This window comes from Electrona antarctica, assembly GCF_951216825.1.
Source record: "Electrona antarctica genome assembly, contig: scaffold_539, whole genome shotgun sequence".
Classification (NCBI taxonomy): Eukaryota; Metazoa; Chordata; class Actinopteri; order Myctophiformes; family Myctophidae; genus Electrona; species Electrona antarctica.
Genome location: NW_027637546.1, coordinates 10,001 through 27,500, shown reverse-complemented (window position 1 = coordinate 27,500; position 17,500 = coordinate 10,001). Strand labels below are relative to the sequence as shown.

The 17,500-nt window shown below is 46.8% G+C and overlaps 2 protein-coding genes across 2 annotated transcripts in view; one reads left to right on the top strand and one right to left on the bottom strand.

Annotated features, from left to right (window-relative positions):
* dclre1c (DNA cross-link repair 1C, PSO2 homolog) overlaps window positions 1–12,393 on the bottom strand; it is a gene marked incomplete at its 3' end in the record, with an annotated part of 64,035 nt that extends 51,642 nt beyond the window's left edge. The window contains exons 1-5 of the mRNA XM_079531716.1: window positions 11,981–12,393; window positions 10,428–10,479; window positions 10,126–10,210; window positions 2,394–2,453; window positions 1,317–1,372 (exon numbers count right to left, since the gene is read on the bottom strand). Coding sequence (XP_079387842.1) covers window positions 1,317–1,372; window positions 2,394–2,453; window positions 10,126–10,210; window positions 10,428–10,479; window positions 11,981–12,089 — 362 coding nt within the window. The remainder of the gene's footprint in view (window positions 1–1,316; window positions 1,373–2,393; window positions 2,454–10,125; window positions 10,211–10,427; window positions 10,480–11,980) is intronic.
* A 2,855-nt stretch (window positions 12,394–15,248) lies between these two features.
* The window catches only part of meig1 (meiosis/spermiogenesis associated 1), a 5,944-nt gene continuing 3,692 nt past the window's right edge, over window positions 15,249–17,500 (top strand). Inside the window, exons 1-2 of the mRNA XM_079531717.1 lie at window positions 15,249–15,370; window positions 16,194–16,474. Of these exons, the coding sequence (XP_079387843.1) occupies window positions 16,238–16,474 (237 nt within the window). The 5' untranslated portion in view covers window positions 15,249–15,370; window positions 16,194–16,237. The remainder of the gene's footprint in view (window positions 15,371–16,193; window positions 16,475–17,500) is intronic.

Genomic DNA, 17,500 nt, shown 5'->3' with positions numbered 1-17,500 from the left:
TCCGTCTGTGTCTCTCTCTCTGTCTCTCTCTGTCCGTCTGTGTCTCTCTCTCTGTCTCTCTCTGTCCGTCTGTGTCTCTCTCTGTCCGTCTGTGTCTCTCTCTGTCCGTCTGTGTCTCTCTCTCGCGCTTTAATCATAAAATGGTAATTGGTCAATACGTTATATTATTTCTATATAGTCCACATTTATGTCTGCCTGCAGGCCCGGAACGGGTCGGAATCGGACGGAATTCGGGGTTGGTTTAACTTAGGGATGCCAAACGACTCATATTTGGCCAATCGATAAATCGAGGCCGCAAATCGACGAGTCGATCGACTTTTTTTCCTATTTATTTTCCATTATTTTTTTTTTTGTTGTTGCTGCGCAGCAGTTGAGGAGAACGCAACTATGCATTCCTTTAAGCAACACAACTTCTGCAGCTGCATCCATATGTTTAGAATTTGCATCAATGATCAAAGCCCAATAATAAAAAATAAACTTTATTTTGTAAACAACGACACTGAAGGAGCAGCGGCGCTATCGGCTGCTATGCTATCAGCTAGTCCCAACTCAAGTGTCTGCAGCAGCCTGTCACAAGTCCCGTAATGAACTGATACGGGACGCACGTTGTTCCGTATTTTAATGTCGGGTCGGGGAATAAATACAGTATGAATGACGGCGGGATTTATTTGACAACGCTGTCCTGCTTTCTTCACGAGAAGAGAAGAGCGCTCACAGCTCAGAACAGAGCGGACCTGTCTTTGAGCGTGAGCAATGAGATGCGAACCTGGGGTCTGGGGGCTCAGAGCTGCAGCCATTGGCTCATGATACGAGCACACGACCAATGGGACAGAGCATTCAGTGTTGCTAAGATACCCTTCCCCTTCACCCCACACCCTTGGACGATGGCACTCTAACTGCACAGGGCATGCATGTGAGGAGCGGCGCTGACAGGCGCAGCACAGCAGTGTCACACAGACAAACACGTACCTCTCCCATTTGGAAAACATTTGAAACAGTAAAGTTTATAACGTTTTATAATAAGCCATTACAAAAAAATAAAAAATAAAATAAAAACGATTTTTCGACTCATACGTTTTTGAGTCGCGGAAGGCATGAGTCGAAAATCGAGTCGATTTTCAACTTTTTTCAACATCCCGAAAATATTTTCAGAACGGGTCGGAATCGGTAAAATGTCACAGATTAATTTCGGAACCATTTTTTTGGACCCGTGAAGAGCTCTACTCCTGACTGCAACAATATGAGACTAATAAAGGAAAGTCAGTAATCAGATAGTTTTAATTATTACTAATAAAGTAATCAGATAGTTTACTCACATGACAGAACCTGGACAGTGGCCTGCAGTTAGGAGAGTCACCAAGATGTCCTCTTTCTGTGTGTCGCACGCACGCACACACACACACACATTTATATAACGCTTTTACCCATGTTGCTTTACATAGATGGTGCATTACATTCACACACACACACACACACACACACACACACACACACACACACATTTATATAACGCTTTTACCCATGTTGCTTTACATAGATGGTGCATTACATTCACACACACACACACACACACACACACACACACACACACACACACACACACACACACACACACACACACACACACACACACACACACACACACACACACACACACACACACACACAGTGCATTACATTCACCCATTCACACACACTTACATAGATTGTATTCCCTCATTATAACTCTATAACTATAACCACTGGTCTGGGGTCAGTGTTTACATCTGATAACTCTATAACTATAACCACTGGTCTGGGGTCAGTGTTTACATCTGATAACTCTATAACTATAACCACTGGTCTGGGGTCAGTGTTTACATCTGATAACTCTATAACTATAACCACTGGTCTGGGGTCAGTGTTTACATCTGATAACTCTATAACTATAACCTCTGGTCTGGGGTCAGTGTTTACATCTGATAACTCTATAACTATAACCTCTGGTCTGGGGTCAGTGTTTACATCTGATAACTCTATAACTATAACCACTGGTCTGGGGTCAGTGTTTACATCTGATAACTCTATAACTATAATCTCTGATCTGGGGTCAGTGTTTACATCTGATAACTCTATAACTATAACCACTGGTCTGGGGTCAGTGTTTACATCTGATAACTCTATAACTATAATCTCTGATCTGGGGTCAGTGTTTACATCTGATAACTCTATAACTATAACCACTGGTCTGGGGTCAGTGTTTACATCTGATAACTCTATAACTATAATCTCTGATCTGGGGTCAGTGTTTACATCTGATAACTCTATAACTATAATCTCTGATCTGGGGTCAGTGTTTACAATAATCTGATAACTCTATAACTATAACCACTGATCTGGGGTCAGATATGTACCTCTCCTGATGCTTCGTCCACCAGTGAGATCTGAGTGGGACTGTCCAACTCCAGAGGAACCTGAAACGCAACAATTTACAATGTAGTCATTTATCAGACGCTCAACCCTTAGTGTTTTATGTAGCTGCCAGGGGCAGGTGGGCGACCCTTAGTGTTTTATTTAGCTGCCAGGGGCAGGTGGGCAACCCTTAGTGTTTTATTTAACTGCCAGGGGCAGGTGGGCAACCCTTAGTGTTTTATTTAGCTGCCAGGGGCAGGTGGGCAACCCTTAGTGTTTTATTTAGCTACCAGGGGCAGGTGGTCGACCCTTAGTGTTTTATTTAGCTGCCAGGGGCAGGTGGGCAACCCTTAGTGTTTTATTTAGCTGCCAGGGGCAGGTGGTCGACCCTTAGTGTTTTATTTAGCTGCCAGGGGCAGGTGGGCAACCCTTAGTGTTTTATTTAGCTGCCAGGGGCAGGTGGGCAACCCTTAGTGTTTTATTTAGCTGCCAGGGGAAGGTGGGCAACCCTTAGTGTTTTATGTAGCTGCCAGGGGAAGGTGGGCAACCCTTAGTGTTTTATGTAGCTGCCAGGGGCAGGTGGGCAACCCTTAGTGTTTTATTTAGCTGCCAGGGGCAGGTGGGCAACCCTTAGTGTTTTATGTAGCTGCCAGGGGCAGGTGGGCAACCCTTAGTGTTTTATTTAGCTGCCAGGGGCAGGTGGGCAACCCTTAGTGTTTTATTTAGCTGCTAGGGGCAGGTGGGCAACCCTTAGTGTTTTATTAAACTGCCAGGGGCAGGTGGGCGACCTTAGTGTTTTATTTAGCTGCTAGGGGCAGGTGGGCAACCCTTAGTGTTTTATGTAGCTGCCAGGGGCAGGTGGGCAACCCTTAGTGTTTTATGTAGCTGCCAGGGGCAGGTGGGCAACCCTTAGTGTTTTATTTAGCTGCCAGGGGCAGGTGGGCAACCCTTAGTGTTTTATGTAGCTGCCAGGGGCAGGTGGGCAACCCTTAGTGTTTTATGTAGCTGCCAGGGGCAGGTGGGCAACCCTTAGTGTTTTATTTAGCTGCCAGGGGCAGGTGGGCGACCCTTAGTGTTTTATGTAGCTGCCAGGGGCAGGTGGGCAAACCTTAGTGTTTTATTTAGCTGCCAGGGGCAGGTGGGCGACCCTTAGTGTTTTATTTAGCTGCCAGGGGCAGGTGGGCGACCCTTAGTGTTTTATTTAGCTGCCAGGGGCAGGTGGGCAACCCTTAGTGTTTTATTTAGCTGCCAGGGGCAGGTGGGCAACCCTTAGTGTTTTATTTAGCTGCCAGGGGCAGGTGGGCGACCCTTAGTGTTTTATTTAGCTGCCAGGGGCAGGTGGGCGACCCTTAGTGTTTTATTTAGCTGCCAGGGGCAGGTGGGCAACCCTTAGTGTTTTATTTAGCTGCCAGGGGCAGGTGGGCAACCCTTAGTGTTTTATTTAGCTGCCAGGGGCAGGTGGGCGACCCTTAGTGTTTTATGTAGCTGCCAGGGGCAGGTGGGCAAACCTTAGTGTTTTATTTAGCTGCCAGGGGCAGGTGGGCAACCCTTAGTGTTTTATTTAGCTGCCAGGGGCAGGTGGGCAACCCTTAGTGTTTTATGTAGCTGCCAGGGGCAGGTGGGCAACCCTTAGTGTTTTATTTAGCTGCCAGGGGCAGGTGGTCGACCCTTAGTGTTTTATTTAGCTGCCAGGGGCAGGTGGTCGACCCTTAGTGTTTTATTTAGCTGCCAGGGGCAGGTGGTCGACCCTTAGTGTTTTATTTAGCTGCCAGGGGCAGGTGGGCAACCCTTAGTGTTTTATTTAGCTGCCAGGGGCAGGTGGGCAACCCTTAGTGTTTTATGTAGCTGCCAGGGGCAGGTGGGCAACCCTTAGTGTTTTATTTAGCTACCAGGGGCAGGTGGTCGACCCTTAGTGTTTTATTTAGCTGCCAGGGGCAGGTGGTCGACCCTTAGTGTTTTATTTAGCTGCCAGGGGCAGGTGGGCAACCCTTAGTGTTTTATTTAGCTGCCAGGGGCAGGTGGGCAACCCTTAGTGTTTTATTTAGCTGCCAGGGGAAGGTGGGCAACCCTTAGTGTTTTATTTAGCTGCCAGGGGCAGGTGGGCAACCCTTAGTGTTTTATTTAGCTGCTAGGGGCAGGTGGGCAACCCTTAGTGTTTTATTAAACTGCCAGGGGCAGGTGGGCGACCTTAGTGTTTTATTTAGCTGCTAGGGGCAGGTGGGCAACCCTTAGTGTTTTATGTAGCTGCCAGGGGCAGGTGGGCAACCCTTAGTGTTTTATGTAGCTGCCAGGGGCAGGTGGGCAACCCTTAGTGTTTTATTTAGCTGCCAGGGGCAGGTGGGCAACCCTTAGTGTTTTATGTAGCTGCCAGGGGCAGGTGGGCAACCCTTAGTGTTTTATGTAGCTGCCAGGGGCAGGTGGGCAACCCTTAGTGTTTTATTTAGCTGCCAGGGGCAGGTGGGCGACCCTTAGTGTTTTATGTAGCTGCCAGGGGCAGGTGGGCAAACCTTAGTGTTTTATTTAGCTGCCAGGGGCAGGTGGGCGACCCTTAGTGTTTTATTTAACTGCCAGGGGCAGGTGGGCGACCCTTAGTGTTTTATTTAGCTGCCAGGGGCAGGTGGGCAACCCTTAGTGTTTTATTTAGCTGCCAGGGGCAGGTGGGCAACCCTTAGTGTTTTATTTAGCTGCCAGGGGAAGGTGGGCAACCCTTAGTGTTTTATGTAGCTGCCAGGGGAAGGTGGGCAACCCTTAGTGTTTTATGTAGCTGCCAGGGGCAGGTGGGCAACCCTTAGTGTTTTATTTAGCTGCCAGGGGCAGGTGGGCAACCCTTAGTGTTTTATGTAGCTGCCAGGGGCAGGTGGGCAACCCTTAGTGTTTTATTTAGCTGCCAGGGGCAGGTGGGCAACCCTTAGTGTTTTATTTAGCTGCTAGGGGCAGGTGGGCAACCCTTAGTGTTTTATTAAACTGCCAGGGGCAGGTGGGCGACCTTAGTGTTTTATTTAGCTGCTAGGGGCAGGTGGGCAACCCTTAGTGTTTTATGTAGCTGCCAGGGGCAGGTGGGCAACCCTTAGTGTTTTATGTAGCTGCCAGGGGCAGGTGGGCAACCCTTAGTGTTTTATTTAGCTGCCAGGGGCAGGTGGGCAACCCTTAGTGTTTTATGTAGCTGCCAGGGGCAGGTGGGCAACCCTTAGTGTTTTATGTAGCTGCCAGGGGCAGGTGGGCAACCCTTAGTGTTTTATTTAGCTGCCAGGGGCAGGTGGGCGACCCTTAGTGTTTTATGTAGCTGCCAGGGGCAGGTGGGCAAACCTTAGTGTTTTATTTAGCTGCCAGGGGCAGGTGGGCGACCCTTAGTGTTTTATTTAGCTGCCAGGGGCAGGTGGGCGACCCTTAGTGTTTTATTTAGCTGCCAGGGGCAGGTGGGCAACCCTTAGTGTTTTATTTAGCTGCCAGGGGCAGGTGGGCAACCCTTAGTGTTTTATTTAGCTGCCAGGGGCAGGTGGGCGACCCTTAGTGTTTTATTTAGCTGCCAGGGGCAGGTGGGCGACCCTTAGTGTTTTATTTAGCTGCCAGGGGCAGGTGGGCAACCCTTAGTGTTTTATTTAGCTGCCAGGGGCAGGTGGGCAACCCTTAGTGTTTTATTTAGCTGCCAGGGGCAGGTGGGCGACCCTTAGTGTTTTATGTAGCTGCCAGGGGCAGGTGGGCAAACCTTAGTGTTTTATTTAGCTGCCAGGGGCAGGTGGGCAACCCTTAGTGTTTTATTTAGCTGCCAGGGGCAGGTGGGCAACCCTTAGTGTTTTATGTAGCTGCCAGGGGCAGGTGGGCAACCCTTAGTGTTTTATTTAGCTGCCAGGGGCAGGTGGTCGACCCTTAGTGTTTTATTTAGCTGCCAGGGGCAGGTGGTCGACCCTTAGTGTTTTATTTAGCTGCCAGGGGCAGGTGGTCGACCCTTAGTGTTTTATTTAGCTGCCAGGGGCAGGTGGGCAACCCTTAGTGTTTTATTTAGCTGCCAGGGGCAGGTGGGCAACCCTTAGTGTTTTATGTAGCTGCCAGGGGCAGGTGGGCAACCCTTAGTGTTTTATTTAGCTACCAGGGGCAGGTGGTCGACCCTTAGTGTTTTATTTAGCTGCCAGGGGCAGGTGGTCGACCCTTAGTGTTTTATTTAGCTGCCAGGGGCAGGTGGGCAACCCTTAGTGTTTTATTTAGCTGCCAGGGGCAGGTGGGCAACCCTTAGTGTTTTATTTAGCTGCCAGGGGAAGGTGGGCAACCCTTAGTGTTTTATTTAGCTGCCAGGGGCAGGTGGGCAACCCTTAGTGTTTTATTTAGCTGCTAGGGGCAGGTGGGCAACCCTTAGTGTTTTATTAAACTGCCAGGGGCAGGTGGGCGACCTTAGTGTTTTATTTAGCTGCTAGGGGCAGGTGGGCAACCCTTAGTGTTTTATGTAGCTGCCAGGGGCAGGTGGGCAACCCTTAGTGTTTTATGTAGCTGCCAGGGGCAGGTGGGCAACCCTTAGTGTTTTATTTAGCTGCCAGGGGCAGGTGGGCAACCCTTAGTGTTTTATGTAGCTGCCAGGGGCAGGTGGGCAACCCTTAGTGTTTTATGTAGCTGCCAGGGGCAGGTGGGCAACCCTTAGTGTTTTATTTAGCTGCCAGGGGCAGGTGGGCGACCCTTAGTGTTTTATGTAGCTGCCAGGGGCAGGTGGGCAAACCTTAGTGTTTTATTTAGCTGCCAGGGGCAGGTGGGCGACCCTTAGTGTTTTATTTAACTGCCAGGGGCAGGTGGGCGACCCTTAGTGTTTTATTTAGCTGCCAGGGGCAGGTGGGCAACCCTTAGTGTTTTATTTAGCTGCCAGGGGCAGGTGGGCAACCCTTAGTGTTTTATTTAGCTGCCAGGGGCAGGTGGGCGACCCTTAGTGTTTTATTTAGCTGCCAGGGGCAGGTGGGCAACCCTTAGTGTTTTATTTAGCTGCCAGGGGCAGGTGGGCGACCCTTAGTGTTTTATGTAGCTGCCAGGGGCAGGTGGGCAAACCTTAGTGTTTTATTTAGCTGCCAGGGGCAGGTGGGCGACCCTTAGTGTTTTATTTAGCTGCCAGGGGCAGGTGGGCGACCCTTAGTGTTTTATTTAGCTGCCAGGGGCAGGTGGGCAACCCTTAGTGTTTTATTTAGCTGCCAGGGGCAGGTGGGCAACCCTTAGTGTTTTATTTAGCTGCCAGGGGCAGGTGGGCGACCCTTAGTGTTTTATTTAGCTGCCAGGGGCAGGTGGGCAACCCTTAGTGTTTTATTTAGCTGCCAGGGGCAGGTGGGCAACCCTTAGTGTTTTATTTAGCTGCCAGGGGCAGGTGGGCAACCCTTAGTGTTTTATTTAGCTGCCAGGGGCAGGTGGGCGACCCTTAGTGTTTTATGTAGCTGCCAGGGGCAGGTGGGCAAACCTTAGTGTTTTATTTAGCTGCCAGGGGCAGGTGGGCGACCCTTAGTGTTTTATTTAGCTGCCAGGGGCAGGTGGGCGACCCTTAGTGTTTTATTTAGCTGCCAGGGGCAGGTGGGCAACCCTTAGTGTTTTATTTAGCTGCCAGGGGCAGGTGGGCAACCCTTAGTGTTTTATTTAGCTGCCAGGGGAAGGTGGGCAACCCTTAGTGTTTTATGTAGCTGCCAGGGGAAGGTGGGCAACCCTTAGTGTTTTATGTAGCTGCCAGGGGCAGGTGGGCAACCCTTAGTGTTTTATTTAGCTGCCAGGGGCAGGTGGGCAACCCTTAGTGTTTTATGTAGCTGCCAGGGGCAGGTGGGCAACCCTTAGTGTTTTATTTAGCTGCCAGGGGCAGGTGGGCAACCCTTAGTGTTTTATTTAGCTGCCAGGGGCAGGTGGGCAACCCTTAGTGTTTTATTAAACTGCCAGGGGCAGGTGGGCGACCTTAGTGTTTTATTTAGCTGCTAGGGGCAGGTGGGCAACCCTTAGTGTTTTATGTAGCTGCCAGGGGCAGGTGGGCAACCCTTAGTGTTTTATGTAGCTGCCAGGGGCAGGTGGGCAACCCTTAGTGTTTTATTTAGCTGCCAGGGGCAGGTGGGCAACCCTTAGTGTTTTATGTAGCTGCCAGGGGCAGGTGGGCAACCCTTAGTGTTTTATGTAGCTGCCAGGGGCAGGTGGGCAACCCTTAGTGTTTTATTTAGCTGCCAGGGGCAGGTGGGCAACCCTTAGTGTTTTATGTAGCTGCCAGGGGCAGGTGGGCAACCCTTAGTGTTTTATTTAGCTGCCAGGGGCAGGTGGGCAACCCTTAGTGTTTTATTTAGCTGCTAGGGGCAGGTGGGCGACCTTAGTGTTTTATTTAGCTGCCAGGGGCAGGTGGGCAACCCTTAGTGTTTTATTTAGCTGCTAGGGGCAGGTGGGCGACCTTAGTGTTTTATTTAGCTGCTAGGGGCAGGTGGGCAACCCTTAGTGTTTTATTTAGCTGCCAGGGGCAGGTGGGCGACCCTTAGTGTTTTATTTAGCTGCCAGGGGCAGGTGGTCGACCCTTAGTGTTTTATTTAGCTACCAGGGGCAGGTGGGCTACCCTTAGTGTTTTATTTAGCTGCCAGGGGCAGGTGGGCAACCCTTAGTGTTTTATTTAGCTGCCAGGGGCAGGTGGGCAACCCTTAGTGTTTTATGTAGCTGCCAGGGGCAGGTGGGCAACCCTTAGTGTTTTATTTAGCTGCCAGGGGCAGGTGGGCAACCCTTAGTGTTTTATTTAGCTGCCAGGGGCAGGTGGGCAACCCTTAGTGTTGTATTTAGCTGCCAGGGGCAGGTGGGCGACCCTTAGTGTTTTATTTAACTGCCAGGGGCAGGTGGGCAACCCTTAGTGTTTTATTTAGCTGCCAGGGGCAGGTGGGTGACCCTTAGTGTTTTATTTAGCTGCCAGGGGCAGGCGGGCAACCCTTAGTGTTTTATTTAACTGCCAGGGGCAGGTGGGCAACCCTTAGTGTTTTATTTAGCTGCCAGGGGCAGGTGGGCAACCCTTAGTGTTTTATTTAGCTGCCAGGGGCAGGTGGGCAACCCTTAGTGTTTTATTTAGCTGCCAGGGGCAGGTGGGCAACCCTTAGTGTTTTATTTAGCTGCCAGGGGAAGGTGGGCAACCCTTAGTGTTTTATTTAACCCTTAAGGCTCATACATAGTCTGGATGTTCGGTGGTGAGGTGACCACCGAACTACAACATGACGTCACTGAGGTGACCACCGAACTACAACATGACGTCACTGAGGTGACCACCGAACTACAACATGACGTCACTGAGGTGACCACCGAACTACAACATGACGTCACTGAGGTGACCACCGAACTACAACATGACGTCACTGAGGTGACCACCGAACTACAACATGACGTCACTGAGGTGACCACCGAACTACAACATGACGTCACTGAGCCGCGGTGAAGAGCAAACCACCGCCACCGCCCCAGCCCTTCTCTGTTTTTACTCACCACCACTCAACGTTATTTCAGCTCCGGTGGTCAGCTCACCACTGGAGCGGTGGTCACCTCACCACCAAAAATCCAGACTATGAATAGGCCTTTAGTGTCAACTCCTGAATTTACGATGCGTTCCTCCCAGAATTCAATGGGGTTTAGTTAACTCTATGAGTGTAAACCTACGATACGTTCCTCCCAGAATGCATTGGGGTTTAGTTAACTCTATGAGTGTAAACCTACGATGTGTTCCTCCCAGAAAGCGTACTTGGGGTTTAGTTAACTCTATGAGTGTAAACCTACGATGCGTTCCTCCCAGAAAGCGTACTTGGGGTTGCTCAGCAGAAGTTCTTTGGTCACAAAGGAGCAGTACAGCTTGACGGTCCGACTGCAGACAAACACAGTCAGTAATGAAAGGCGTTAGGTTTTATCGGTAGAGCACATTTCAACAACAAAAAGGCAATTCAAAGTCTTCGCCTGGAAAGGAACACACACACACACACACACACACACACACACACACACACACACACACACACACACACACACACACACACACACACACACACACACACACACACACACACACACAGCTGAATCTTCACCTGAATTTCAGTTTCCTCTTCAACATGGGTCCTTTCAGTCCTCTCATGTGATCTGAGGACACATTATAATATTATTATAATTAACCCATTTAGACATGAGGATTCTACAAATGTCTTCTAAATCCTGACAATATTCTGAAAAAAACATGTTTCTATGTCAGTGGTGCTCAAACTATTTCATGTCAAGGACCCCCAAAAACAATATTTGGCCACCGACCCCCATCTGAAGATATGTTGTTCCAGGGACCCCCCCCCCCCCCCCCCCTCTTTTTACGTTAAGACATTATTGAGGGAAATTAAGATTCTCAGATTCTCAAAAAAACGCTCATCAACTAACCGGTTGAGCGATCGATAAGGTTGTGAACACGTATCAATTAATCGATAATTCCCATCTCTAATCGACATGGCAGCCTCTGTATCGATACGTTAATAGATAATTCCCATCTCTAATCGACATGGCAGCCTCTGTATCGATACGTTAATAGATAATTCCCATCTCTAATCGACATGGCAGCCTCTGTATCGATACGTTAATAGATAATTCCATCTCTAATCGACATGGCAGCCTCTGTATCGATACGTTAATAGATAATTCCATCTCTAATCGACATGGCAGCCTCTGTATCGATACGTTAATAGATAATTCCATCTCTAATCGACATGGCAGCCTCTGTATCGATATGTTAATAGATAATTCCCATCTCTAATCGACATGGCAGCCTCTGTATCGATACGTTAATAGATAATTCCCATCTCTAATCGACATGGCAGCCTCTGTATCGATACGTTAATAGATAATTCCATCTCTAATCGACATGGCAGCCTCTGTATCGATACGTTAATAGATAATTCCATCTCTAATCGACATGGCAGCCTCTGTATCGATACGTTAATAGATAATTCCATCTCTAATCGACATGGCAGCCTCTGTATCGATACATTAATAGATAATTCCATCTCTAATCGACATGGCAGCCTCTGTATCGATACGTTAATAGATAATTCCATCTCTAATCGACATGGCAGCCTCTGTATCGATACATTAATAGATAATTCCCATCTCTAATCGACATGGCAGCCTCTGTATCGATACGTTAATAGATAATTCCATCTCTAATCGACATGGCAGCCTCTGTATCGATACATTAATAGATAATTCCCATCTCTAATTGACATGGCAGCCTCTGTATCGATACGTTAATAGATAATTCCCATCTCTAATCGACATGGCAGCCTCTGTATCCATACATTAATCGGCAAGAAATACGATAGGATTATTGTCGTATGGATGAATGGTAGGCAGGCCTGATGTGTTGACAACACACACAGTATTAATTATCGATATGATCTTTATATTCCTAACAATCTGATTCATTGTGTCATATATACAGTATACAGTTAGTCCTACTGTTTATACCAGAGAAAATAATATTATGAACATAATTGTGCCAATAAAGAATTGCATTAAATTGAATTGGGACAGACAGAGAGACAGAGAGACAGGCAGACAGACAGACAGACAGACAGGCAGACAGGCAGACAGACAGACAGACCTTTATGGCAGTGAGACAGGAAGAATGCGCGCGCGTGCAGGTTCTCCCTGTCGAAGCGGTCTATGGAGAGGTTAGAATACTCCTTCATCCGTCCCAGGAAAGAACTCATGTTTACTGACCTTACAGAAACCCTATCATATGGAAGAACTCCTGTTTACTGAGCTAAATAAACCCTATCATATGAAATAACTCCTGTTTACTGAGCTAAATAAATTATGAAATAACTCCTGTTTACTGAGCTAAATAAACCCTATCATATGAAATAACTCATGTTTACTGAGCTAAATAAACCCTATCATATGAAATAACTCATGTTTACTGAGCTAAATAAACCCTATCATATGATTAATAACGTTTATCACAACATAAGAAGGTTTGAACACCGCTGTTCTGTGTTCTCTTCACCCAGAGCATCATTTCTGACGATATAAAATGTCAACACCATTTCATTTAAAACCTCCCCTCCCGGTGCTCTTCCGCGTACGTCACATTCACGTCACAGACACAACAAGCACACAAGCCTTGCTCTCCGTGTCTGTCTGCAGCGCCCTCTGGCGGCCGGACGCTGTCCTGATAGTACCACCAAGCGTTGCCAGATTTTGCCAGAAAAACAAGCGGACCAGGTCTGTCTGTCTGTCTGATTGATTGATTGATTGATTGATTGATTGATTGATTGATTGATTGATTGATTGATTGATTGATTGATTGATTGATTGATTGATTGATTGATTGATTGAAATATGTATTAACAGTTTGCAGAATTACAGTACATTTCAAGCACAAACTCAATACAAAGACTGTTAACTGTGAGTGGACGACCCAATTAAGCATTACACTTGTTTACAAGAGGGTCCACCATGTTCAATTCATCAAAACATTTAGAGACGTACAAATAGACACTTCTATATACCGGTAGTCAAAGAACAGAACAGGAATTCGTCATAAAGGAGGTAAAAAGGGAAAAGAAACATATACAGTGAGGGGGAAAAGGGGTGGGGGGATTCAGATTTTACGGGGGCCAGTTTCTAATTGCAGCCGTCCGTAGGTGCCCTTTGAGAGCGGTTTTGAAGGAGTCAAGGGATTTGCATGTCTTAATGACTGTTGGTATGGCGTTCCACATTTTGGTGGCATAGGAGCGAAAATAATTTAGTCCCTTGTTTGTGCCAAATCTGGGTTGTACATGGTTCGTTGCACTTCCTCTGGTGTTGTGGGTGTGGACTTTGTTGACATTAAGGAAGTATCTAGACAGGTACATGGGTATCTTAGTGAAGTATCTAGACAGATACATGGGTATCTTAGTGAAGTATCTAGACAGGTACATGGGTATCTTAGTGAAGTATCTAGACAGGTACATGGGTATCTTAGTGAAGTATCTAGACAGGTACATGGGTATCTTAGTGAAGTATCTAGACAGATACATGGGTATCTTAGTGAAGTATCTAGACAGGTACATGGGTATCTTGGTGAAGTATCTAGACAGGTACATGGGTATCTTGGTGAAGTATCTAGACAGGTACATGGGTATCTTAGTGAAGTATTTAGACAGGTACATGGGTATCTTAGTGAAGTATCTAGACAGGTACATGGGTATCTTAGTGAAGTATCTAGACAGGTACATGGGTATCTTAATGAAGTATCTAGACAGGTACATGGGTATCTTGGTGGTGTCTTGTGGACCAGACCCATTGCAAGATGCTGCAAGATGCTGTACTCTGTCGTCGACCCTAAGCCATTCCATTCCATCAGTTCAAATGACTAAGCACTAAGACTTGTTGTTTACATCAGGGTTCTCCATTTGCAATTCATGGACCGAATTTAGCCCAAGGAGTGTTTTAGCCCAAGGAGTGTTTTAGCCCAAGGAGTGTTTTAGCCCAAGGAGTGTTTTAGCCCAAGGAGTGTTTTTCATGCAAAAAACTAATGCTTACAATGGATTCAGAATCATGAAAGCCGCCCCCTATAGGCCAGGGGCGGGGTAACTTTGACGATGGAGAGGGCCACTATATTTCCACACTCACTCCAGAGGGGCCACATTGCTGTCGTAGCAAAAATAGCAGATCTACAAGCTTGTAGATTTGCTATTTTTTGCTATATTCGAATTGTAATTATTATGTAATTTCAAATGCCTTTAATTATACTTGTGTTGAGCATTGAAGCTACTAATTTAGACTGAAGTAATCAAAGCGGGTCATATTTGCATGTTGTGGAATTGTAAACAGCTGAAACCAATATTATATCAGTATTCTGACATTAACCTGAGGGCCGCAATAAGTGAAGGTGGGGGGCCGCATGTGGCCCCCGGGCCGCCAGTTGCCCATGTATGCCCTAGCCTAGGCCATAGTTTGACACGTCACATGCTACTTAACCCATTTTAGGCGGGAACCCCTTTTGGTGTTAGCATTATGTTATGCTTTAGCTATTGAAAAATAGCAGATCTACAAGCTCATAGCTCACGAGCTTGTAGGTCTGCTATTTTTGAAAAATCGAAGAACGACTGACATAGAAACATAGCTTTTTCAGAAAACTGTCAGGATGTTTTTTTGGTTCCTTGGTTGTTGGAGCATCTGACCGTGTGAACACATTTGTGAAGAATTTTTATTTTTGCAGATTTGCCACACATTTCGCTAATTTTCTCTAACTAAGAGGGGGAGGGGGGGTGGGCTTTAACTTTTTTACAGGGGCCAGTTTCAAATTGCAGCCGCCCCTAAAAAACCAGCCCGAAGGAATTACGTGAATATACAGACTTTACACATCAGATATTTGCAATAAAATATTGGAGGGAAAAAGGTGAACAATTTGGAAACATTTTTTAAATGTATATATAGGCTATAGGGTAAGTGTAGGAGAAAACGTTCGCACACCTAGAAATCATGCGTATGCACAGTGAGGTGTGTAGTCCGGACCGAAACGTTGCCTCATTAAATAAGAAAATACTCATGTAGCCTACCGAGCAAATACACAGTGTGCGGGTGTACCTTTATTGCTTTCATACATGTAGGGTAAGTGAAATTTCAGCAGAAATAAAATAAAATCAAATAAAAAATTGTGACTTTACAAAAAAGTGACTTTACAGGAAAAACAAGCTCAAAGTCGCTTATAATAAGCAGACCTGGCAACACTGTCTGCCACCCGACGACTCCATCCATCCCATAGGCCGGGGCGAACGCTCACGCTGTGATTGGCTGGCTGGTTGTCAGTCTGCATGGTTGGTTGGCGGTTGCCTGACAACCAAAACAACTACCCAATCACAGCGAGAGACCGTGTCTCCGGGCTATGGGATGTAGTAAAGGAGACGCTGGGTGGTTACCAAGCAACCAAAGAAACAAGTCTATTGAAAGGTCTCTGCAGTTGGTCAGTGAAAACCTGCAGTTTGACTGAAACAAACAATCTGTTGTAAGTAAAACCGTTTAGTTGTTATGGATGAGAACTATGAAGGAGTTATTAGAGGGAGCTGGAGGAAAGGGATGGTCAATAGGCTACATACCGTATCGTTGTACCGTTAGCAACATGACCATGGCAACCATATGTATACATATACCAGTGTTGATTTGGTCGACTAAAACGATGGCAAAAAATGTTCGTCGACTGTACCTTTTTTTCACTGGCGAAAATGAATGAAAAACTGGAAGCTATGCTGACTAAAACTAAGACTATAATTATATATAGGCCTACTGACAATTTTGTCAACAAATACAAGCTATAGACTAAAGTAAAATGTTAGCGAGGGACTATAGTGGAGAAGAGATCCAGTAGAACTAAGTCATTTCATGTTCTGATCTGGTGTTGCACTCAGTCTGTCTGCCTGCCTGCCTGCCTGCCTGCCTGCCTGCCTGCCTGTCTGCCTGCCTGCCTGCCAGCCTGCCTGTCTGCCTGCCTGCCTGCCTGCCTGTCTGTCTGTCATTTATTCATATTCAAAGATTTGCGCCACATTCTCACCATGTTTTAAAAAAATAGCAGATCTACAAGTTCGTAGCGCGCCACTCGGTGCCGCGCTATGAGCTTGTAGATCTGCTATTTTTCAACAGCTAAAGCATAACATCATGCTTAAAACACCAAAAGGGGTTCCCGCCCAGAGTGGGTTAAATTCTGTACATAGATAGAAACATCACGACATCATATTATACAACGTAAAGGCTTAAACTGCATCATCATCGACATTTTATGTCGTTCGAAACCCTCACAACTTTATAAAGCATCGTAGTCTTCATGTCCATAGCTCGGGGACGTCCAGACCAGCTCTCACCCTCACCGCCAAGCAGCATGTCCAGCGCCAGCCCTGCCCACATCACGGATGGCATTGGCACCAGTTCCCACAATACGGATGGCGCCAGCGGTGCCCACATCAGGGATGGCACCACCAGCGGCAGCCGCGCCGCGATGCCAACGTCCATGAGCAGGGCCCGAGGCTGGAGCGCGGACGTGGAGAACCTGTACCGCTTCCAGCAGGCCGGGTACCGAGACGAGAGCGAGTACAGAACCATCAGACAAGTGTCCCTGGTATTATGATCACACTGAACACCATCAGACTGTCCCTGGTATTATAATCACACTGAACACCATCAGACTGTCCCTGGTATTATGATCACACTGAACACCATCAGACACCTGGTATTATGATCACACTGAACACCATCAGACACCTGGTATTATGATCACACTGAACACCATCAGACTGTCCCTGGTATTATAATCACACTGAACACCATCAGACACCTGGTATTATAATCACACTGAACACCATCAGACACCTGGTATTATAATAACACTGAACACCATCAGACACCTGGTATTATAATCACACTGAACACCATCAGACACCTGGTATTATAATAACACTGAACACCATCAGACACCTGGTATTATAATCACACTGAACACCATCAGACACCTGGTATTATAATAACACTGAACACCATCAGACACCTGGTATTATGATCACACTGAACACCATCAGACACCTGGTATTATGATCACACTGAACACCATCAGACTGTCCCTGGTATTATGATCACACTGAACACCATCAGACACCTGGTATTATGATCACACTGAACACCATCAGACACCTGGTATTATGATCACACTGAACACCATCAGACACCTGGTATTATAATAACACTGAACACCATCAGACACCTGGTATTATAATCACACTGAACACCATCAGACACCTGGTATTATAATCACACTGAACACCATCAGACACCTGGTATTATAATCACACTGAACACCATCAGACACCTGGTATTATGATCACACTGAACACCATCAGACACCTGGTATTATAATCACACTGAACACCATCAGACTGTCCCTGGTATTATAATCACACTGAACACCATCAGACACCTGGTATTATAATAACACTGAACACCATCAGACACCTGGTATTATAATCACACTGAACACCATCAGACACCTGGTATTATAATAACACTGAACACCATCAGACACCTGGTATTATAATCACACTGAACACCATCAGACACCTGGTATTATAATCACACTGAACACCATCAGACA